At 32.9% G+C, this 23836-nt stretch overlaps 1 protein-coding gene across 3 annotated transcripts; it reads right to left on the minus strand.

Moving 5' to 3' along the window:
* On the minus strand, positions 1-23546 carry LOC133203647 (uncharacterized). Of its 3 annotated transcripts, XM_061339419.1 has the most exons (10): positions 23033-23546; positions 22257-22297; positions 19293-19448; positions 8380-8443; positions 7875-7954; positions 6264-6338; positions 3594-3656; positions 1450-1531; positions 978-1135; positions 1-141 (listed from the first exon to the last, which is right to left on the minus strand). In XM_061339419.1, the coding sequence occupies exons 5-9, from the start codon at positions 7928-7930 to the stop codon at positions 1037-1039; spliced, it is 375 nt and encodes a 124-aa protein (XP_061195403.1). In that variant the 5' UTR covers positions 7931-7954; positions 8380-8443; positions 19293-19448; positions 22257-22297; positions 23033-23546; the 3' UTR covers positions 1-141; positions 978-1036. The 3 variants fall into 3 exon arrangements, with proteins under 3 accessions (XP_061195403.1, XP_061195404.1, XP_061195405.1); XM_061339420.1 differs by lacking the exon at positions 22257-22297; XM_061339421.1 differs by lacking the exon at positions 19293-19448.
* Between the last annotated feature and the right edge of the window lie 290 nt (positions 23547-23836).

Consider the following 23836-nt stretch of genomic DNA (forward strand, 5'->3'; position numbering starts at 1 on the left):
ACCTAAGACATAAAATTAAAATCGCAATAAAAATAAGGGCAAATAAAGAGTCAAAATGATCCCCCCATCATTGCATTCCCTCATTTCTTGCATTCCAGGCATCCCAAAAGGCCCTTTATCACCTGGCAAACCTGGAAATCCCTAAAAACAAAAATCCAGGTAAAAGTCAATGAAAGCTACATTATAAATCAAATCTATCTCAGTCTATGTTTTTTCAGTTACCGGTACATGTTTTTCAAAAAATTGTTATATAATATGAAATTAAATTTTTCTACTACAACTTATTACAGATTGTCCATGTCTATGGCCTTCAGATAAAGGAATAATAAAAGACAAAGAGCTAGGTTCACTTTTTGCATAAAATGGCCATGCCCTTATATCAATTAATTGACTATCACCCTCTGTCCCATTTCATATATCAAAATAAAGTAGAGACTTAGTGCTTTCATTTCCTATAACAAAATTTCTTTTTGAGAATCCAGGTATTGGAAAACAGGCTTTGAGAAAATGCAATGTTCTTGAATTTTGCAGAAAACATGTGTATTTGACTATCCTCAGCAAAGAAATAAAATATGAGCACAGCCCACGGTCCAAAAATTAAAACATGTTTTGATCTTCAGAAACAGATCTTTCATTATGTAATTGCATATTTTGGATCAGAGGTTGTGCTCTATATGAAATATTGAAAAAATACCTCAACTTTTGGCCATTTTTAAGGGAATTTACAGGATATGGGAAAAATGATGCATTTTATGACGTCATAATGCATTGACTAGAGAGAAAATTACGTCATGTTCAATAGATACACGGTCACCAAGGGTCCAAGTTATAAATTCTGCATTTTCAACCAAAACTGAGCAGTTTCGATTTTTCAAAAATTCTCAGGGCCAAAAAAGGCCCTAAGTGGCTCTTGCTCTTTTCAAGTTAAGTTGGATTGTTATGACAGAGAGAGTAACAGTAGGGAATTTCCCACTAACCGGATCACCACTCATTCCATTAAATCTGGGTCTTCCAGGTCTTCCTCCCTCACCTGGCTCTACCCCTTTTCTTCCATCAGAATCTCGTTCAGTTTGTTTCCTGGTAAAGTTGCGATGGAGCCTTTAGGACCTTTGAGACCAGGTAATCCTACCTCTTCCTGAAAACAAACAGACAATCATGTAAATTATAGGTCAACACAACAGGTCAATTAGCCTGGAATTTTTACACAGTTTTAAAATTTTCTTAATGATAAATTCAATGTTTTACATTTACACTGGTGACCAAAATAAACTTTCTAATGCCTCTTTAGCATTGGTTAAATAATAAAGGATATTTTGCATGAAATATTCTTAGACTATTTACATTACATGTGCTATTCTTCAACAACATTGTGGTGAATGATTATAATGCATGATAAGTGATTTATCTACAGAAGTATACCTGTAACTTCAACTACCAATGAACACTGACCTTTTCACCTTTGGGGGGATTTCTAACCTGGTCTCCCATGCTTCCCTTTGGCCCGGTTACCTCCTGGAATTCCAGTCGGCCCCTAAAAATTTTAAAGAAGTTATATTTAATTAGAAAAGATACATTTTATGATAAATGAAGGTACCACAATATTCAACTGAGCTACAAGAAAATTAAAAAAAACTACATCATATGAATGCCCTAAAATATATTCAATACTACTTGGTATATTTCCTGCTTCCCCTCCCTGTACCCCACTTCTTTGATGGCTTCATTGTTGGAATAATGAAGAGATATCATAAAGATCTAGCAAATTTATGTCAATATATTTTATTTTGAAAATATGACCAAAGAAAACAGACCAAAAAAATTCCTCAACACTGGGACAGGTACATGTACTTATCTTCTTTCATGTTCTTGTATTTCTAGACTTATGTTACAAGATCAAATTTTTAAAAAAATTTATGTAGTTACAGTTGAACTTCGGTATCTCAAACACTAATATCTCAAATACCATGGATATGTCGATGCGATTTGGAAGTCCCACCCACTTATTCTTCTATGTATTTTACCCTCGATATCTCGAATCTTTTTCGAAGTTTTTTCTCGGTCCCATCGAGTTCGAGATAAGGAGGTTTGACTGTATTTTGATCACTTCCTGCAGGAACTAGCAAATAACAATAAATGGTGTACAGAGAGAAAAATTATCTCCCTTATACTGTTTTCATTTATTATATCAAAAATCAATATGGTACTTTTTAAACATTTGTGTTTATATAATAAAAATAGAAATACAGTAAAACATGCTTATAGCGAACACACTTATAATGAATTAATGCCTACAGTGAAGTCATTTTCATTCCCCAGAGTTTTAAACTTATTGTGAAGCTAACAGATATAAAGAATTACATTTATCACAAAGCAAAATCACAAGCATTCATATATAAAGCATGTTTTACTGTATGCTGATGCCATATTTATGAACTGTAATTCGTGAAGCAAAGTAGTTTCATTAAATTTGTCTTAAAATCATTTTACTATAACACATGTATAATCTTGTACAGGTATAGCAAATTATGGAAACAACAAGATGTGTTTGTGAAACACTGATGCCCCCATATGGCAGCTTATGGCGAAGGTTAAAGTTTCTCAAATGCAAGTCAAAATCCAGGCCAAAAGGTATAAAATGTTGGTATCCAAAGAAAGGTCTTGTCTCGAGGAATATACCTGTGAAATTTGAAAGCCCTAGCTGCAACTGTTCAAAAGTTATGGCGAAGGTTATAGTTTTCTAAAAGTAAGTAAAACGTCTAGGTCAAGGTCAAAGTTGTTGTTATCTAAAGGAAGGTCTTGTCACAAGGATTAAATATGTAAAGTATGAAAGCCCTAGCACCAACCATTCAAAGTTATGGCCAAGGTTAAAGTTTTTTGAAAGTAGGTCAAACTCCTATGTCAAGGTCAAAGGGTCAAAGTGGTTGGTATCCAAAGGAAGGTCTTGTCACAAGGATTACATTTGTGAAGTATGAAAGCCATAGCACCAATCATTCAAAAGTTATGGCCAAGGTTAAAGTTTTTCAAAAGTAGGTCAAACTCCTATGTCAAGGTCAAAGGGTCAAAGTGGTTGATATCCAAAGGAAGGTCTTGTCACAAGGAATACACGTGAAGTTTGAAACCCCAAGCACCAACTGTTCAGAAGTTATGGCCAAGGTTAAAGTCTCATAAAATTTTGCAAAAGTGGGTCAAACTCCAAGGTCAAAGTCAAAAGGTCAAATATGATGGTACCCAAGGAAAGGTCTTGTCACAAGGAATACACATGTGAAATATGAAAGTCATAGCTCTAACCAATCAAAAGTTATGGGTTAAAGTTGACAACAGACAGACAGACAAACAGATAGACAGACAGACAGGACAAAAACAATAAATACTTCCACATAAATATGATCAATCAGGGCTTTGCTGTTCTTGAGAAGAAGATTTTTAAAGATTTTTCCTATGTATTTCTATGTAAAACTTTGATCCTCCATTGTGGACCCGCAATGGGCCCCCACAATGGGGGCATAAAAATATCGATTTTTTCCTTGTGAGATCCTGTTGTCTTCTGATAATTGTACATGTGTCATAATAGAAACTGACTGAACATTTCTTACCCTAGGACCTGGAGGGCCAAAAGGCTCAGGGAGTCCAGGTCGACCTGGAATGCCAGGATCACCCTAAAAATAGATATGTCCAAGATTTAATCATTGTCAGACATAAACTGGAACAATTACAGAAATATTTATTATGGAATAAAGCTCTTAAAGGATGATTCTCTATAGGGCCATTTTCTGGCCTACGATAAAATCACTTAAAAATGTGATTTTATGTAACTTTACTCATTATATTTCATGATTTTGATGTTTGTTTTTCAACATCTATCACCTAAGTCGCGTGATTTAAAGATCACAAACGGCCGTCAAGTAAAGAAAAATTGAGGGTAGGTCTATTTACATCAAGTTTTCAGGCATGTTTCTAGATGTAAATGATCAAAAATTGTTTATTTATGTCGGAAACATATCAGACTTAAGTAATAAAAGCAAAGATTGTTTAATTTAAGGCTAAAGATATTTTTTTATGGCAAGAATTTGACGCATTCACATTTTGCATAATTATTTTGAATGTAAATCTTTACAAAATGCACCTCGTACGATGTTGAAAAATGTTCAATTAGCATTTAATTAAAAGTATTATTTCATATATGTTTATATTGTACTTGTGTATTGTTTCTATAGATGTGGTACCTATTTTACGCATAAAATGCCCATGCAAGACATGAGATTTCTAAGTTTCTTTTGAACTATAAAAGTTGTGTATCAAATGTTTAAAGCAATGAATGAATTTTGTTTGTGATTAAATCAAAATTAAGTTGTAATTTATAAAATATAGTCTACATTTGCAAAAAAAATAAAGAATTCATTAATTTACAGGATGAAAATATCAATGCAAGTACATGTTAATAGTCAGTACATAAAACTCAGAACGGCTGTATTAAATATATATATATCGACGTAAAATGAAATAACATCGTAAGAGTTGATTTGATTCAATTTAATTACGCATGTAAAACAATATATTTAATTTAAAATGCTATCTTAACTATAATACACAAATGTATGTATAAAAGTTGAGCCCCCCCCCCCCCACGGCACTCCATAAAATGGAGTAAATTTTCAACAGTTCCTTCCACTACGCATATCAGAAGTTTTAGTATATCCATGGACTAATAGAGTTCTACAACATCCCAGGTACAAATTGGACCGTAAGAGATGACACTCCTTTCGCACTCTTGAAACCTGAGAATCAAATTCTCTTTCCGTGCTGCGTCAAGAACTAAGGTGTTTAACACGGGTAGTGACAGTTCCTTTGCTAAGTCCTCAGCATTAAAAGTAAAAGTCATGGGTCTCTTGGATATTATCTTAAAGAAGGAGGTCCTGTCCCACGGTAGGTGTTGGTCAATACTGAAACCATGCATAAATCACAATTGTGACACTTCACCTTAAGTGGATGATCTCTTTATCTGGGTGAAAAATTCTAAAATGACATAAAGCAACATTCAATTATCAATCACGTGACATTTAGGAACCCCTTTCCTCCTTGGCGTTTTATTTTCGAAGACAGAACTACTGTTCTCATAACTTATATTGATGCTACCAAAGAAGTGTGATGAATAGATTGAGTCCTCTCAACACCCAGTTAACAAAATACATGTATCCTATGTCACTCATACGGAAAAGTGTCCTTCTAAAAGGTCGAGGCGAGAATTTCCATTATGAAACCATCCCAACAGTAATTCTCTATCTATAAAAGTTACATGTGTACCCATAGAAAAATTAAGTTTATAACACAAATAGCAAATGCATCTTCCCGCTACAACAAAAATAGCTTTTATCATTTCTAGAACTAATAACAAATATGCAGTACTCCTAAGGAAATACAAATACAAAGAAGTAGCATAGATAAACTAAACTATCCTTATAAATAATATAATTATAATAAGTAACTTATATTCATGCCTTATAGTCTATAAAAAATTTCTTTATTTCTAGCAGATAGTTCAATGAGACTTGTCTTCACGTAATTTCATAACAACCAGTCATTTCAGTCCTTTGATTTTAGATTTTTTAAGTAAAAAGTTTACCTTTTTTGAGTTAACATGCATGGCTTATATAAATTCTTAGTAAATCAATAGAAACATGTACTCTAAGTGGAAGTTTATAATAAGAAATAATCTACATAAGCTGATATCCTTCATTGTAAGTAGTTAGCTTTTCCTGCAAATATCGTAAAAATGAAGCAAAAAGTTTTTATTTACATGTCATAACCACCTTTAACCAAGTTGATAATTTGGTAGTCACTTTTTATGTTCATAAGAAGTTTACATGCAAATTTTGGTGTTGGTTAAAGGTGGTTATGACATGTATAGGAGTTACCTAACACACCAACCCTCTTGAGTTTTCCCATTACCCTAATGCTAATACCGACCGATAGTACCTTACTTTGTGACCCTATATCATAACAAATACTTTTGTATCATTAACCAATCAACATTTATCATTAAATTGGAACATTAGCCTACTGACTCATGCAGTTTTTATGGGAAAAAATACTATTTGAAAATTTGAAGTCATTGTAGGCCGCAAAACGGCCTTATAGAGAATGATCCTTTACTGAAATTTAATCATAGAACTTAACTTGTTAAAGTTACATTAAGATTTACATTTCATTATATATAGTGTGAGATAACACGTCTGAAATCCAGTTGTTATGGTGTTGATACTTACACTAGGACCCCTTTGTCCAGGATTACCCGGATCACCTTTTGAAACAAATCCATAAAATCCATCTCCAGGATTTCCCTGTGGATTAAAAAATACATTTTATTGCCAGAAGATACATATTAAAGCCGATCTTTTGAATTATCTTATGAACAAAATACAAAATTGTACATTATAAAATCACTAAATCCAATCTGAGACTTGATCAGCCACTTTAGAGACTTGTGCATTATGTGTTTTATGTATGCTTTACAGATTATCATAATTGGATTGGAAGACATGAGTAATTTCTCTGTCTGTCCATCAGTCCATCCATCTGTCTGTCATTCTATCTGTGTATAACACTTTATGTCTGGACAATATCTCAAAGAGCTTTTGAGCTTTTGCAATGAAATGTGCTGGTACCCGGTACTTTTATCCGGCTGATGTTATGAATATACCGGCCAAAATACTCATTGGAGAAAAATTTAATAACTCTCATATTTAATTAAAATCTCTTCCACAAGCTACTTCCTATTTTTGAAAAAGTACCGCCTGTTTCTAACATTTTTGAAAGCCCTGCCCAACTGCCTATGGCATAAGGGAGACCTCTATCAATTTTGAGGTCAAAAGGTCAAGATCAGTAATTCATACATTGCAAGAAATGGTTTCCAGATGGTAAACTTACTTCTCTTTGAACTTTTTCAATGAAGATTTATATCATACCTCCAAGTCACCTAAAGAAAACCCCTGTTGATTTTAAGGTCAAAGATCAAGGTAAGAAATTCATACATTTAAAAAAAAATGATTTTCAGATGATCACTTTAGTTCTCATAAAGCCTTTTCAATTAAAACTTTTTTTTATCATAAGATGATTGCTCTTTGTGACATAAAGACAACCTGTAAAGGTTTTGAGGACAAAAGGTCAAAGTAAGGAATTCAATTATTGCAAAAATTGAATTCCAGATGATAATTTTTGTCTTATTTGAGCTTTTACAATTAAATATTATCATATCATTACTCCCATTGACTTAAAGAAGATCCCTTTTGAATTTTAGGTAAAACGGTCAAGGTCAAAAATTCATATGTTGTGAAAAAAAAATAATGGCTTCCTGGTGTTATATAGAGTTCTCTTTGTTTTGCAATAAAATTTTATACTTTTAGTCAATATGACTTAAAGAGGACTCTTTTGATTTTGAGAAAAGGTCAAAGGCCAAAGTCAGAAAGTTATATATTGCATACATAATTTTCAGATAATAACTTAATTTTCAGTAAGCTTTTGCAATGAAAATTAAGGTCCTGAATTTCTTTAAATCAAGAAAGACCCCTCATGACTTTAAGGCCAAAAGCTAAAGCTCAATGTCAATCTTTTTCTCTTTCACAATCTGCGTTTTTTTTTTCAGGTCTTCCTTGCTCTTCATATAACATGAAGCGGGGGACACAAATTCCCTGAATTAGCTTGTGATACTTTTGACATCAGTTATACTGCCTTGAAATTAATGCCCAATAGGGGTTGCTTGTGGGTGCAAATATAGTTGCCAAAAAAAGAGTAAACAAAATGACAGCACAAGATGTCAATACTTAAAAACATGAAAGATTTTTATATCTTTTTAGAGTGTTGTTTCCATGACACCCTACCTTGGGTCCGGGTAAACCTGATACACCCTGAGGCCCCCGATTTCCTGGCAGTCCATCAACTCCAGGGTTACCTTTTGTCTCTAAAATAAACAAACACAAATCATTTTTATTTTAATATTCTGTAATAACAGACTGCTTTGTGTCATTCATGTTTACAATAAAATTCTAATTAACCTATGGAATTTCACACTACTCCCAACATCATGTTTACTACATCAATTTTTGATATGTAATATTTTGCTGTAAATTTACAATGTCTTAGCATGGAAAACATTGGCTAACATATGCCAATTTTATTAGAAAAAAAAATTGCATTTTGAAATCTATGATAGAATAAATGTTTTTATACCACCCCTCTATTTCTCTCCTTTAATTATTGTTCACTTTGTCTTTCATTATATAAGTACTCAAAGTATTTTTCATAATAATTTCCAATGCATGACAATCATTTATTACATATTAAATGATTACATTACATTTGATACATGATTAAATTATTTCATACCTTTGTCTCATTACATCCAGGGTAACCCTGTGGACCCCACAGGTCCCTCTAAACCTTCATAACCCTAGAACAAGAAAAAAAATTGTTAAAACAATAACATATCACTCTGAAGCTATAAGAATGACAAATATTTACAATTTCATATATACACATGATAAATGTAATAATTTATAAATAATAAAATCCTACTAGGATTAACAGTTGTGACAATGCAGAAAAATTTCATAGTTGGTTATTTAGTTTTTTCTGCAAAGGTTGCAAGTGATAATCTCCATATTAACAAAGAAAGAAATAAATGTTATTGTTTACATGTAAATCTGTATAAATCATTCTATAAAGTAGGGGAAATTATGTTAAATATTGTTTTATTGATCCATACATCACATTGATGAAAGACCCAATTCTTAACGTAGGTCGCGGGTTTGCAGGCCATTCAAAAGTGTCCGAAAACATACCATGAAAATTAGTTATATGAATCCTCTACCTTCATTTTATATTCTCTGAAAATTTTATAAAATTCGTCTGCATCGTTTTTGTGTAATTAAATCCCAAACATGCCATTGTAGGCGTTACATTTTCGACGTTATTCTATTGAATTATATAAGAAAAACGTCGTTTTCGGCTTGTTTTGAGGCAAGATTTTGTTTCAAAAAATATCAGTAACTTTTAAATGGTGCAGACGAAATTGTTTCCCCTTGGTATTTTAACAAAGAATTGATTTGAAATAAATCAATGTGAAAAAATTAATATGTCTTCGGGTTAGTTTTCGATAATTTAAATGTGGATAATTGCTTTTATATCGCAAAATGTTACATTTTATAGAACGACGTCATAAAATATCGCGACGCCATGCTTAACGTCGTGAATATCTATCCGGTATTCAGTGCAGAAAAATAAGCTAAAATAATTTTTATAAAAAAGAAATTCAAGTCTATCTGCTTTCAAGTGACCCGTGAATCGTATCATAATAATTCAATAACAATGAAATGATTATTAGACATGTTTCTTTTCAGATTAGGTTTTTTGTACGTTTTATATTAGTGAAAATTCTCGCAAGGGACGTAAAACAACAATCAATCCTTTAGTTTCTCTCTTTCAATTTACTTTCTTTATGTGTTGTTTTCTTACCGTTTCTTTTCTGTTTGTTTTGTTTTGCTTTTTTTTTGTAGATTAGACGTATCTTTACATTCAGCTGTGTATTTTTCTTTTCAAGTGTGCTGGCGAAAACGGTATCTTTTAATTCAAGTGATTCAAGTATATAAAATGTTTTTATTTAAGACCATTCAGCAAGGCGCTCAAATCTATGAATTTCTGCCAAATATCGTCCCGGCTAAATACAATATATTTTCAGTATATATTAAAACAAAATATTTATTTTTAAATACCACATTTTCAGAGATGTAAATGGGACGAGGATTTAAAAATCAATTTTATCTGACGTAATCAACAGCCAGTTTTTTTTAGAACATTAATTCTACTTGTTGGACATGGAAAGCAAAGTAGCGAATAAAATCTGTATGTAACAGCATTGCAAGCTGTTGCTTAGGGGACGATCATTTCAGGGGACGTACAGATTTTGGAAATAAATAATCTGTCCTCAAAAATGTTGAAAATAAATAATCTGTCCTCGACTGGGCAAGAAAATAAATAATCTGTCCAAAACTAGTTCTAGCCCCCCCCCCCCCTCCCCCAATGGGAGTTTTCAATTTTGTTTTTTTGATTTTGTTTTTGTTTTTTTTTGTTTTTTTTGCTTGTCAGACTTTTTTCAGTGAAGAAGAAATAAATAGTCTGTCCTTGTTTTTTTTTTTTTTTGGAAATAATAATCTGTCCTTCACCAACATGAAAATGAACAATCTGACTCAGTAAAATTTGCCACACACACACCTCTCCCTCAGAATTAAATAGTTGTCCCCTAACAGGAGGTCAGTGCCGCTAAAAAATTGTCTTAATGTTTCATCGTACCTTAGCAGTATTTAATTTATGATAAACTTGTACATCTATATATCAAATATCCTCTTTAAAAATAAAGTTTAATCTTTTGATGTAACAGGTGTATTTGTGATTTATTTAAATATTGGCTTCTTTCTTATTAAAAGAAACTGATAATTCAAATACGATCAAAGGAAAAAAGGTCAGTTGAACCTTGTGTCCATATCGTTTCACGATACCAAGTGAAAACAAATCAATCGCAACTTCTCGGGCCTTTCCGACAAGCCGAGAAACAACCACTTGTTTTTCCAAGCTTGCAGGAAAGGCCCAAAATGATTTTTTTTAATATTTCCTAATATGTCGAACATTTTAAACAATATAACACTAAACTACCAATTCCAAGAAAAGTTATAACTAAATAATGATATACTGAAGAATATCATCGCAGATTTCTTTTTCATTGTGACGTCATAATCAAATGTGCACAAGAAAGTCGCCAAAATCATATAAACTGCGTACCTAGTTTTAACAACCTCAGCAAACCCGCGACCTACTTTATGACATGGCTTAAACTAGAAATATGTCCATAGGACATGAATGCCCCACCGAGGGTATATTAATAATGCAACATTTTAACACAAATTGAGAAAAGTGAGGTCAAGGTCAAAGGAAAGGTCAAGGTAAAAAAAAATTGTTTATGCAGTTGAAAGGTTACATCGGTATGTATTAGCATATGAAGTTTGATAAAAATATTATGAATGGTTTTAAAACTAAGCTAAACACTAATTAAAGAAAAGTGAGGTCAAGGTCAAAGGAAAGGTCAAAGTCAAAAAATATTGATGCAGTTGAATAGCTCTCATCAGTATGTATCAGCATATAAAGTTTGACACTAATTTAAGAAAAGTGAGGTCAAGGTCAAAGGAAAGGTCAAGGTCAAAAAATGTTGATGCAGTTGAATAGCTCTCATCAGTATGTATCAGCATATGAAGTTTGATAACACTATCTTGAATGGTATCTTTAAAACTGAGCTAAAAACTTATTTCAGAAAAGTGAGGTCAAGGTCAAAGGAAAGGTCAAGGTAAAAAAAATATTGATGCAGTTGAATAGCTCTCATCAGTATGTATCAGCATATTAAGTTTGACACTAATTTAAGAAAAGTGAGGTCAAGGTCCAGGGATTTATCAGCCTATTTTGGGAAACACCATTTTTGGGGTATTGGGAAAAAATTATCGGCTTTTTGATGAAATTGGGAAAAATTAAAAATGTTGCTTAAATCAAGTATTCGGTGTAATTCATTTAATATTTCAGCATGAACTCTAATTTGGGCAACCAAACAGACAATTATATATGATCCAACTTCATACAAGATCAATCATGAATAATAGACTAATAAAGTAAAATTGACTTCAATGAGTATAAAGTGTTTATACAACTTAGGGTAGTACATGTGTGTATGAGATTCCAATTTAGGTCATTACAGAATCTGTTTCTGGAAAATATAAACCTCCTGCAAGTATATATTTTCTCAAAGTCCTCTTTTAATATGTATTAATGCATTGAAAATATATTTTTCTATTTGAAATAATGCCTACAGTCCTTACCATTCACTCGTATATCAATTGAGTATGTAGAAATAACTTAACAAATCTATATAATTACACAATATCACCATTTTCAGAAAAACGGAGGAAATTCGGATTAAAAGTTGGCGATGTTTTTACAGTGTTTTTAAACATGTGTCATGACTGTAGCTTTGCTAAATGACTTAAACAGATGAAAATTACAGACAATCTGACAATTTTCCTTGTGTTTTTCCAAGATAATTAAATATAAAAGCATTGTTCACCAATTGGGAAAAATACTGCCAAATTGGGAAAAACTGAACTCATTTTCAGTTGGGAATGGAGCCGAATTTCGGCCCCTGAGAAGGTACTGATAAATCCCTGAGGTCAAAGGAAAGGTCAAGGTCAAAAAATTTTGATGCAGTTGAATAGCTCTCATCAGTATGTATCAGCATATGAAGTTTGATAACACTATCTTGAATGGTATCTTTAAAACTGAGCTAAACACTAATTCAAGAAAAGTGAGGTCAAGGTCAAAGGAAAGGTCAAGGTCAAAAACTGTTGATGCAGTTGCATAGCTCTCATCAATATCTATCAGCATATGAAGTTTGATAAAAATATCTTGGATAGTTTCTTTGAAACTGAGCTTTGAACAGAGCTAAACGCAAAGTGTGACGGAAGGACAGACGGAAGGACAGAAGGATGGAAGGACGGAAGACGGACATGACAAACACTATAAGCCCCGGCCATATTCATGGCGGGGCATAAAAAAACAGATCTAACATGAGTTTAGAGTTAATCAATTGATAAACAGCCATTGTTTTTCATCAGAGAGAAAGGCAAAAATATTCAATGTAAATATTTCATACTATATATAGTTCTATTTTATAATGCTGAAAACAATGCTGTTAATGAAAGAAAAAAAATAAATGTAGTTACCTACTACACTGGTGTTTAAAAACAGCTAGAAAATATTATGTTAAATTGAACCGTTGAAGAAGAAAATGTTACCCAAATGGCCATATTTAAACAAGAATGTGGGTACAATTAAGACTACATACTTTATAATTCAGAGTCAAATATCATACAATCATGATGAAGACAAGAGCGAATTACCAAAACAACGAGAGATGACTTACAACGAGAGATGACTTACAACGAGAGATTACTTACAACGAGAGATGACTTACAAAGAGAGATGACTTACAACAAGAGATGACTTACAACAAGAGATGACTTACAACGAGAGATAACGAGAGATGACTTACAACGACAGATGACTTACAAAGAGAGATGACTTACAATGAGAGATGACTTACAACAAGAGATGACTTACAACAAGAGATGACTTACAATGAGAGATAACGAGAGATGACTTACAACGAGAGATGACTTACAATGAGAGATGACTTACAATGAGAGATGACTTATAATGAGAGATGACTTACATCAAGATATGACTTACAACAAGAGATGACTTACAATGTGTCACATCAGCAAGAACGAAGGGAGGTAATGTACTTGATATGAAAGGGAGCTAACTTCGTTCAGCTTAAACAATAACAAGAGTTATAGGTTATTTAAATTAGAACATTGTTTTGAAAAATATTTGATTTATCTTCCAAAGGATTTAAGACAAGAGGCCCAGAGGCCACATTGCTCACCTGAGCACTGTGGCTAGGAAAAAAGGAAAAATCAGTTTAGTATTGAAAAGCTTAAATGCAGAAGTGGTCCCAACCTACCCCTAAAGGGAGTGGGGATTATGATTTGAACAAAATTAAATCTACACTAACTAAGGATGTTTACATAATTTTTTGACTAACTGTGACTTTTTTCTCTACAAGTTTGAACGTTCATTGTGGCCCCACCCTACCCCTGGAGGTCGTGATTTGAACAAACTTGAATCTACACTATCTGAGGATGCTTCCATATACCAGGTAAATATGACAAACTGTGGCTTTGCTGTTCTTGAGAAGATTTTTAAAGATTTTTCCTGTATATTCCTATGTAAAACTTTGATCGTCCATTGTGGCCCCACCCCTACCCCTGGGGGTCATGATTTGAACAAACTTGAATTTACACCACCTGAGGATGCTTCCACATAAATATGACCAATCATAGCTTTGCTGTTCTTGAAAAGAAGATTTTTGAAGATTTTTCATACATACTCTATGAAAACTTTGATCGTCCATTGTGGCCCCACCCTACCCCTGGGTGTCATGATTTGAACAAATTTGAATCTACACCACCTACAGATGCTTCCATATAAATATGACCAATCATAGCTTTGCTGTTCTTGAGAAGAAGATTCTTGACGATTTTTCCTATAAACACCTATGTTAAACTTTGATCGCCCATTGTGGCCCCACCCTACCCCTGGGGGTCATGATTTGAAGAAACTTGAATTTACACTACCTGACAATAATTCCACATGAGTTTCATCTTTCCTGGCCCATTAGTTCTTGAGAAGAAGATTTTTTAATAATAATGCCATTAATTTTTTGCTATTTCATAATTATCTCCCCTTGGAGAAGGGTGTGGCCCTTCATTTGAACAAATTTAAATCCCCTTCACCCAAGGATACTTTGTGCTAAGTTTGATTGAAATCGGCCTAGTAGTTCTGGAGAAGAAGATGAAAATGTGAAAAGTTTACAACAATGACAGAAAACAGACAAATTTCGATCAGAAAAGCTCACTTGAGCCTTCGGCTCAGATGAGCTAAAAACCCCTTATTTATATAGAAATATCCTAACTAACATATACCTAATAAACCTTTATTAAAGTGAGAGAACTTACAGCAAATTAATGCTTTTCAAGCTTCCCCACGTGTCTAACAGTTACACAGGTTTATATACTCTTAGGAAACAATAGAAACTTTAACTTAAGGTCAAGATCTAGTAAACGAAAGGTGCCTACAGATTTCTCAAATTTAAGAAATAAATTCCTTTAATGGTGCTTTATAACTTTAGCTTGGTCAAATAAGGTGTTTCGGGGCATAATTTGTAGATGAACAAGACGAAAAATCATATTTCAAACTGTCATTTTCAGTGAAAAATTAAGAAAATCAGTCATGAATATGGGAGTTTTTTTTCCATATCAGACAAAGAAATGCATCCAGATTGCCTACAGTCTCTCAGAAAACGATAATTTGTATGTTCTTGGCCTCTTCTTTAAAATAATATCAAATTGAATATAGGTATCGGGATTACTTTTCACATGATTTCAAATTGAATTCCGTGAAAGTACTTTATTTTCTACAAAATTCTACTACAGCTGTAAACTACGGGAAAAAGAAAGTTGTAAATTGATTATGACGTCATAATGGATCTAGCACCAAAAAGTTAGTCTAAAGTCATTTACTAGATCTTGACCTTAAAATCTAGTGAATACAGCCCAAGGGTATGAACTTTGACTGAAATTAGTAACACCCAAAAGGTTAACTTCCGTATTGATAGCCAATGAGAATTTAGATCATCAAACGTAAACATTTACCCATTAGATTTGATGGAAGCAACACGTGCTATTATCTGAGAAGGTTTGTAAATATAAACAAATGATATGGGGAATAAGGCAGTATACAAATATATGTATGAAAACATTTATAACAACATTACATTTAAAATACAAGGCATAAATTTATATAACAAAATTCATTCCTGCTACAGATGAGTATTTACTCAATACTGAGAAACAAGAGACCAAAGGGCCTTAATGGTCGCTTGAGTACAATACAACAATGTAAATGGTCCATAGTATGAATACAACAAAATAAACTGATAGATGAAGATATTTTGTCCAGAAGAAATAGGATGATCAGGGATCAACAAAATAGTTATTTAAGTATTCAGTTACATATAAAGTAGATTTATTTACCTGCCCTTACTTGTCAAAGCTTTTGCACTCCCATTTATCACTATCACCATGCAGTCTAAACAAAACAATTGTGCTTGAGCACCTAAACCCATCACACATCCCTTCACATTGGCCTCTCTTGGTCATTGAAGATCATTTATTGTACAAGATGTGGTATTTTTTGTCTCATTTTCAGCGATTCATTTTGTTGTGCATCCTGGGTAAATTATGCACTAATTTTGCAGAGGATGCATGAGTTCAATAAATGTACATCCCGATGAATGCAATAAAATAAGAAAGAATGTATTGTTTTCAATATTTTTGGGGCGTACCAAATTATTGATTATGGCAATTTCTGGACATATTCTGGTACACAATGTACCATATACAGTAAAACATGCTTATAACGAAGTGCCAGGAATGGATGATTTTGCTTCATTATAAATGTAATTCATTATATTCTTTAAGTTCAAAAAATATTTTTAAAAAAACACAGCGAATGAAAATCGCTTTGCTGTAAACGTCAATTCATTATAAGCGTGTTCACTATAAGCGAGTTTTACTGTATCTGGTATACGGCTACCTGGCCAACAATATAGGTCAGGTTTCACAACGCACTGTTATCATGGTTATTGCAGTTAGCAAGCAATTATCAGAAAACTCCAATCAGTACAGTTTAATTATGTCTACTGTAAAAAAAATTTAGTTTCATCAGATCACTAAATAATCAACAGAGTGCTGGCCTAACTCCAGAACCCCTGACTCAGTGGTCATGAAATACACAAATTTGGAAGAGACAACTTTAATCATAACCATGCACTGGTTTGCTTACCCAGAAGCAAAGAAAAATATTTTCAAAGAAATAAAATACAGTTTTACTATATGATTAATAGAGCCCCGCCTTATAACCAGAACCACTGACCCAGGAGCCATAAAATTTTGCAAGAGGCACTTGCACATCTCAACCAGGTACTTACATTATCTGTTCAATATACCATGATATACAGGGAAACAAAGAGAAGCTTTTTAAAGAAATTATGGATTTTCAATATATGATCAATAGAGCCCATCCAACTCTAATACCCCTAACTCATGAATTTCACAATGCTTATTACTGTACAATCATGTTAACAGTATGACTGCTTGATGTCAAGTAATGAAGACATTTTTTTTAAGATAGAATTAATTTTGATGGTTTTAGCCTCAGGTCTCTGGAGAAAGAAGACCATGAAAATCACAATTTTTAAGTTTCCCTTTACCCATAGATGCTATATGCCAAGAATGGATGAAAATGGTTCAGGGTCCCAGAAAAGAAGCTAAAAATGTTCATTATGTTAACGTACATTAGATGATCGAGGATGCACAGCAATGGAGGAAAACAGATAGCACTAGAAACTCATTGCGAGCAATGAGAGGTCTTCCGTCCGATTCTGAAAATGAAAACGTAAATTGAAGCTGAAAAGGTGACAAAAGAAATTCAGACACTCTGGAGATTTAACCCTGGTTGTCAGCGTGAAAATCAAACGTGCCAACCAATAACCATTCACTTTTTTTTCATCATTTCCTGTCACGACCGGAAGTAACGGCGATATGATTTCCTGGCGATTCAAATAAACTGATGACTGACTATCAGTTCTGAAAGTTTTAGACTTCAGTCGTTTACTGTTGCCGAGCAATATTATGAGAACAAATTCTAATTCTGAGGACAGGTAAACAGGCGACCGGAAGTGATTTTATAAAAAAAAATCTCTGACGTTTCTCTAGACATTTGCAGTATCTACAAAATGAATAAAATCATTTCAAGTACTTTATCGATAAGCAATATTTCTGAGAAAGTTAAATATCAAAATAACGTAGTTTATCACCTAAAACCGAAAGTTGACGTTTTTGTTTCCGGTGGAATCTAACATATTTCAAAACAGCGAAAGAGATGCAATTAAGTGATGCAAACTTTAATTTAAAAAAGAAAACTTAAATTTTTTTATTTCTTTGATCACTTCCTGTGACGACCGGAAGTTACGGCAGACGCGTTTAACCAAAATGGTTTTGCCTACTCCTCAAGGTCTGCTACTCATAAAAATTTGGTGTTTTAATCTTTTACCTGTTTTTTGAGATCTCGCTCAGACAATTTTTCATTTTGAGGACAGAAAAACACGCAACCGGAAGTGAGTTTTTGAAAGATATTAGAGGTTACTCTAGACCTTTGCAGTCTGAATAACATATTTAAAATTCATTTCCAATACGTTATCTATAAAGAATATTTATAGGAAAGTAAAATACTCAAATTTTGTAGTTTTTCTCTTATAACCGGAAGTTGTCGTTTTTGTTTCCGGTGGGACCAACATCTTTCGAATCTGCGAAAACGATGCAATAAAGTGATGCATTTTTTAAATAAAAAAAGAAAAGTTGAAATTTTCGATTTCTTTGATCACTTCCTGTGACGACCGGAAGTGACGGCTGACGCTCTGAACCCAAGTGGTTATGGCTACATCTTAAGGTCTGTTGCTCATATAAGTCTGGTGTCTTAATCTCTTACCGTTTCAGAGATCTTGCTCAGAAAACTTCTCATTTTTAGGACAGAAAAACACGCGACCGGAAGTGAATTTTTGAAAGATATTTAAGGTTACTCTAGACATTTGCTGTCTGAATAACATATTTTAAAATCATTCCAAATACTTTATCTACAAAAGATATTAATGGGAAAGAAAAATACTCAAATTATGTAGTTTTTCTCTTATAACCGGAAGTTGACGTTTCTGTTTCCGGTGGGACCAACATATTTCAGAACTACAAAAGAGATGCAATAATGTGATGTAAGAATTGATTTAAAAAAGGAAAGTTGAAATTTAATGATTTCTTTGATCACTTCCGTAGGCGACCGGAAGTGCCGACGACGAACGAAAAGGTGCCCTCTCCAATCTAGAAATCATGTTCTATCATCTCTAACAAGTCTCCAGTTAATATCTTAAGCCATTCTTGAGAACACTCAAGGACAAAATTTCATTTTAAAATCAGAAAATTGTCCATAACTTGGCACTGGAACCGAATTTACCAAAAAACGGAATTTTATATAAAATTCATATAAACACCTTTTATCCCTGAAAATTTCAAGGAAATTCATTGAATAGTTTTCGAGAAATCGCGTGCACAAAATTTTGTCTAAAAAAAAAAGAATAATAATAATAATAATAATAAGAAACAATAGAATCACTATAAGGTCTTCCGTGGAGACGGAAGACCTTAATTAAGTTAATTACCTGAGTCACTCAAAATTTTGGGGGAAAAAGCAAATTTCAATTGGGGCAGGGTCCTTTTACTGAACCTGGATGCAAGGGTTATTATTATTATGCCCTGCTTTTCACCCAAGTTTGGTTGAAAATGGCCCAGTGGTTCTTGAGAAGAAGTTAAAAATGTGAAAAATTTACAGATGGACACCAAAAAATCTGATCAGAAAAGGTCACTAGCGATTTCAATACAGGTGAGCTAAAAAGAAACATACATATACAAGATATATGCCTCAAAAGTGTTTAACTAAATTTTGAATTTGTTTCAAGCATTACACAAACTCACATAGCATTCAACAGGAATATCTTGCTGAAGAATATTAGAAGCTGACTGAATTCCCCTTCCACTCCACATCTTCCACGAAACCTCAATTCTTTTATTAGGTCAGAATAATACTCAACGTACTCCAAAATTCCAGTATGCCAAATGCTAAAAATGTGCCTGTAAAAATAAAAATCATTTTACATTACCGTTAAGTCACGAATAAAGTATATGAAAATATAGTATGAACATGATGAAATGCAAGATTCAATGAATTTTTTTTAGGTTGATATTGAAATGAGGATAGATATTAGTTTTCTATTAGTCTGCTTTTCTTCTGGGATGACTATCTTTCAGGTGGCAGAGGATTACAGTTTTTTTTTGGCAATCAAAACGTTTGACTGACAGTTTCCTTAATATTGAGCTGCTTTTCAAATGTCCATTGAAAAATTTTAAATTCTCTCTACATGTAATAATAGTATGGTCCAGTCCCTTTAGGAATTTGAAGCTTTTAGGAATAAAACATGTACAACTTACACAATGAGCCCTAATGATGGCACAGGGACAATCTCAAAATTTCATGTAAATTAAGCCTATTTTCACTATTTCGCCGGATCCGCAACTGCTTCCAGGCCCGTGCTAATGCCGTAAGCTACCACACAAATTGCAGACCAACACTTGTACATAGTAACCATTGAACAGCAAGAGATAATGGCTCAACCACCTCGTTTTCAAGCTACAATTCATCCTATGAACCCACCCCACTTTTCTGGTGAAATACCGGAAGAGTGATTTTTGATCTTAGTTTCATATTTCTAGTCCATATCCCATTAACAGTAGTAGTGACACTAAAGTGTCATATATCATTAGAATATACAAGGCCACCAATTCCCTCCAAATGCACACATAAAATATTCTAGCAATAAAATTACCTATTAATAATATACATTCAAACCTAAGGTTCCTCTATTTTTTCTAATTTTTGACTGGTACTTAATCCGATACTATCCTCTGCCACCTTCATGTAAAAAGACACTAAAATTATATTAGACTGTGGTGAAACTCTTGACCACTAATGATAAATTATATAACTGTAACAGTTATTGTACACTAAAACTTGGTCACAGCGAAGTCGTGGGGACTTGTGAATTTACTTCACTATTTCCCTAATTCCTTATTATCATATAATGAATTCCTAGGCTTATTAAAGTAAATATATTCAATATTCGCAATATGCATTTTTTCTTCAAGTATGACTACCAATATGTTCTCAGGAGTATTAATTAAATTACAAAACTTACCTTGGATTACTAATGTTTTCCTATATTAGTAAGGCTGGGATGATACAACTTTTTCTGTATCGATACGTACCACAATATTTGAGCCACGATACGATATGTATCACGATATGTTGAATTGGTAATAAAATCTTTTCTTTATTGAATTGATCAACTTGATATATTTCTGTAGACAGTCAGTAACAAACCTAATAAGTAATTTATTTTCTTGAGGATCATAGTGTGAGGGAGTCATCAACACAAGACAGGCCTGTAGCAACATTTATCAAACGGGGTAAGGGGCAGCCACCAAAAAAAAAATGATAAGCCAGGAAAAAAAACATTGACTGTTAAAACTCAGGAGGGGTTAGAAAATTCCTCTAAATTGTTTGGAAATTTTTAATGCAATACATGGCACTCTTTCCACTCTACTCATTATGCCATCTGACAACAAGTTTGCAACAAGCGAGTTTATTGGTCTGTAGAGACGACTATAAATGGTGGTGGATAAAATATACAGTTTGGTTATAGAATATGTCTAGAAAATGCGCAGAAAATTTTGCGCTGTAAATTACACTTTATTTACATTATGGGATCTGTAGCATTATGGTCAAAGACTAAAATATAAAACCATAATGCTACAGTTCTGTATGGAACGCCATAGCTGCCTTATGTGGTTATTTCATGAAAAGGTGGTGCTTTTTTATGTTATGCTGTGGTTATTTTATATGAAAGTGGTGCTTTTTTATGTGGTTATTTCATGTGAAGGTGGTTTTTTAATTTGATGGTGGTTTTTTATGTGATGGTGGTTTTCCATGTGAAGGTGTTTTTTCATGTGATGGTTTTTCATGTGGTTTTTTATGTTTAATGTGAAGGTGATCACTCGTAACTCCTAATACTTTTGAAGACTGAGTTCACATGTAACACTGAGTTTAACTGCAGCTATTATCTTGAAATTTTGAAAGTGAAACAAATGATCAATATTATTAAAATCATTTTAATATGCCATTGCAAGTTCCTCTTTTTTCCATAGGCGCTTGGTTTCAGGATGGTGTATTCTGTGTATTATGGGTTTTTTTTCTAGCTGTATCTGAACAAACTCGATAACATAAGAATAAAAAAAAAATCTCTGAAATAAGAAAGTTTTAAAAATGTCATATTACTACATAAAAAAGGAGTGAAGGTACGACAGTTGCAATCTTCGATTTAACGTGGTGCCCGGCTTGGTTCACACTTGAAGATGAAGGTTTTTCAAGTGAAAAATATGCAGTAAACTGAGAGTGACACCCTAATCACATAAACAATGGACACATGGCATGATCACGGCATGACCAAAAGAAATAAATCATTAAAAAAAAAACAGCAGTCCTTTGAGTTTTTGTAGCATAATAATTTGTAAATAACAGGTATATATCTATGAGAAAACGTTTTAGTTCATTTACACTTTCAGGCTAATCAATCTGTTGTGATATCATCAACAAAGTCTGTTGTGAAAGTTGTTATTTTTGCAGACTGATTTGTGCATTTCAGTAATACCTATCTCATTATGTGTTCAGAAATATTGATAGTGTGCATTTCTAGTTATGCTCACTGATATAGAGATGTTCAGAGTTGCAAATAATGTGTAACACGAGTATGCTCACTGATATAGAGATGTTCAGAGTTGCAAATAATGTGTAACACGAGTATGATGACATGTGTGTAAACTTACCAAAGTTTTTAAGTTCTATAAATGTAACAGGAAAGATAAATCTGAAAAAGAACATTTTTGAAAATGATTTTTCTACATCAATAAAATTGATTTTTATTTGATTTCTTGTAGTAATTTAATTCATTAATGTTTCTTCTATACCATGTATACTACCAGGAATCTTCCCTAATTTTTCATGCATGTATTTTAGAGAAAATGAGTAATACATGTATTGATTTTTTTAGAACTTTTATTAATTTCTTTAAAAAAAAATGTTGATTGATAAAATGAAGTTCTCATGGTTGTTTTGTGAGCTTAAAAATATCTGCCACGAAAAAAAAAACAAAATTTGTTGTGCTATTTATCAAAACTTGATGGGAAAAAAAATCTTAAAACTTAAAAAATTAAACTAAAAAAAAATCAGTATAAATTAAATTAATTATACTTCAATTCCTAGCCAGTTTTATAGGTTGATAAATATGCTTGTTAAAAGTAATGCTCAGAAATATGAGAATATAAACTGGGTGTATGTGGAGGACCCTTGAAGACTCTCTGTCCTTATAAAGAAAAGAAAATTGTGAGATGGGAATGCTGTTGAAAACAATAAAGGGCAATTTAGTGCAATTATTTATTTTCCTTTCAGTGCATGTAACTGGTCTGACAAAACTTCACACAGTACGATTAACTTTGTCAGAACAAATGTCAATTTAAAAATTTCAATAATAAATAACCCCCCCTTTCAGTGAAATATAGAATACAGAACAAAGAGTAAAAGACTATTATAAATGAAATCATACCAGGAGAGATAATCCACTGATGATGTAGATCCTTTTGTTGACATTTCCTCTTTAATTTTTGCTATTGCTTGTAAACATTTTTCGCTTTCTTTTACAACAACAAATAGACCCATTGAATCAAGTTCAGAAAATTCTTCATCGATGTCTAAGCTCTGCAAGCAATTTTTCGTTGATTCCACCAGAAATTCCAGATTAGACCACAATGCAGCATGATCTTTGATACCTAGATAGAACGTTCTATCGTTAAAATGATATTGTCCTACGGACTCGGTTTAACTTTGATACCTAGGTACCAAATACAAGTCTTTCAGGGCTAATTCATATAACTCAGACAATTCTGTTGCTTTTCCAACATAAAAGATTCCAAAAGATTCTAATCTACAAATATCCCATTCTGAAACATAGTCTTCAGCAAAACCTCCCACATTTCACTCCGGACGTGTAACTGTCTTCGCCTGAGCTTGATCTTAATGATCTTCCCCTTTTCCGCATTAGTTCTGATGCTGAAGGGGATGAGCATGGTGACAAAATGGAGTTTGAAGAATTAGATGAATCATCCATTAAAATTTTTGGCGAATTATTCTCATGGAATTTTCGGAATCTCGATCCCGAGTGCTACTATTTTCACGAATTACGTCTTCAGGACGTGTTTGCGTGAAAATATCAAAAAATCCTGTCCCACTCGTGAAATAAATTCCATATCCAACTACAAAACATTGAATTTTCTATTTATTACATTTTCGATGATTTTCCCTTTGCCTCTGTCTTTGCTTTTAAAACACAATGTAATAGGCTGTGACGTCA

Source organism: Saccostrea echinata, unplaced genomic scaffold (genome assembly GCF_033153115.1).
Source record: "Saccostrea echinata isolate AGI-Se365-2 ecotype Australia unplaced genomic scaffold, CSIRO_AGI_Sech_v1 ptg000051l, whole genome shotgun sequence".
In the NCBI taxonomy this organism is placed as follows: Eukaryota; Metazoa; Mollusca; class Bivalvia; order Ostreida; family Ostreidae; genus Saccostrea; species Saccostrea echinata.

What these genes read in the sequence shown, in the direction of transcription:
- LOC133203647 (XM_061339420.1), bottom strand. Translation starts at nt 7,930, where the DNA reads ATGGACTGCCAGGAAATCGGGGGCCTCAGGGTGTATCAGGTTTACCCG. An exon ending in CAGGTTTACCCGGACCCAAG is followed by an intron (nt 6,339 to 7,874) that starts GTAGGGTGTCAT and finishes TTTAATCCACAG; the next exon opens with GGAAATCCTGGAGATGGATT. An exon ending in CTGGACAAAGGGGTCCTAGT is followed by an intron (nt 3,657 to 6,263) that starts GTAAGTATCAAC and finishes ATCTATTTTTAG; the next exon opens with GGTGATCCTGGCATTCCAGG.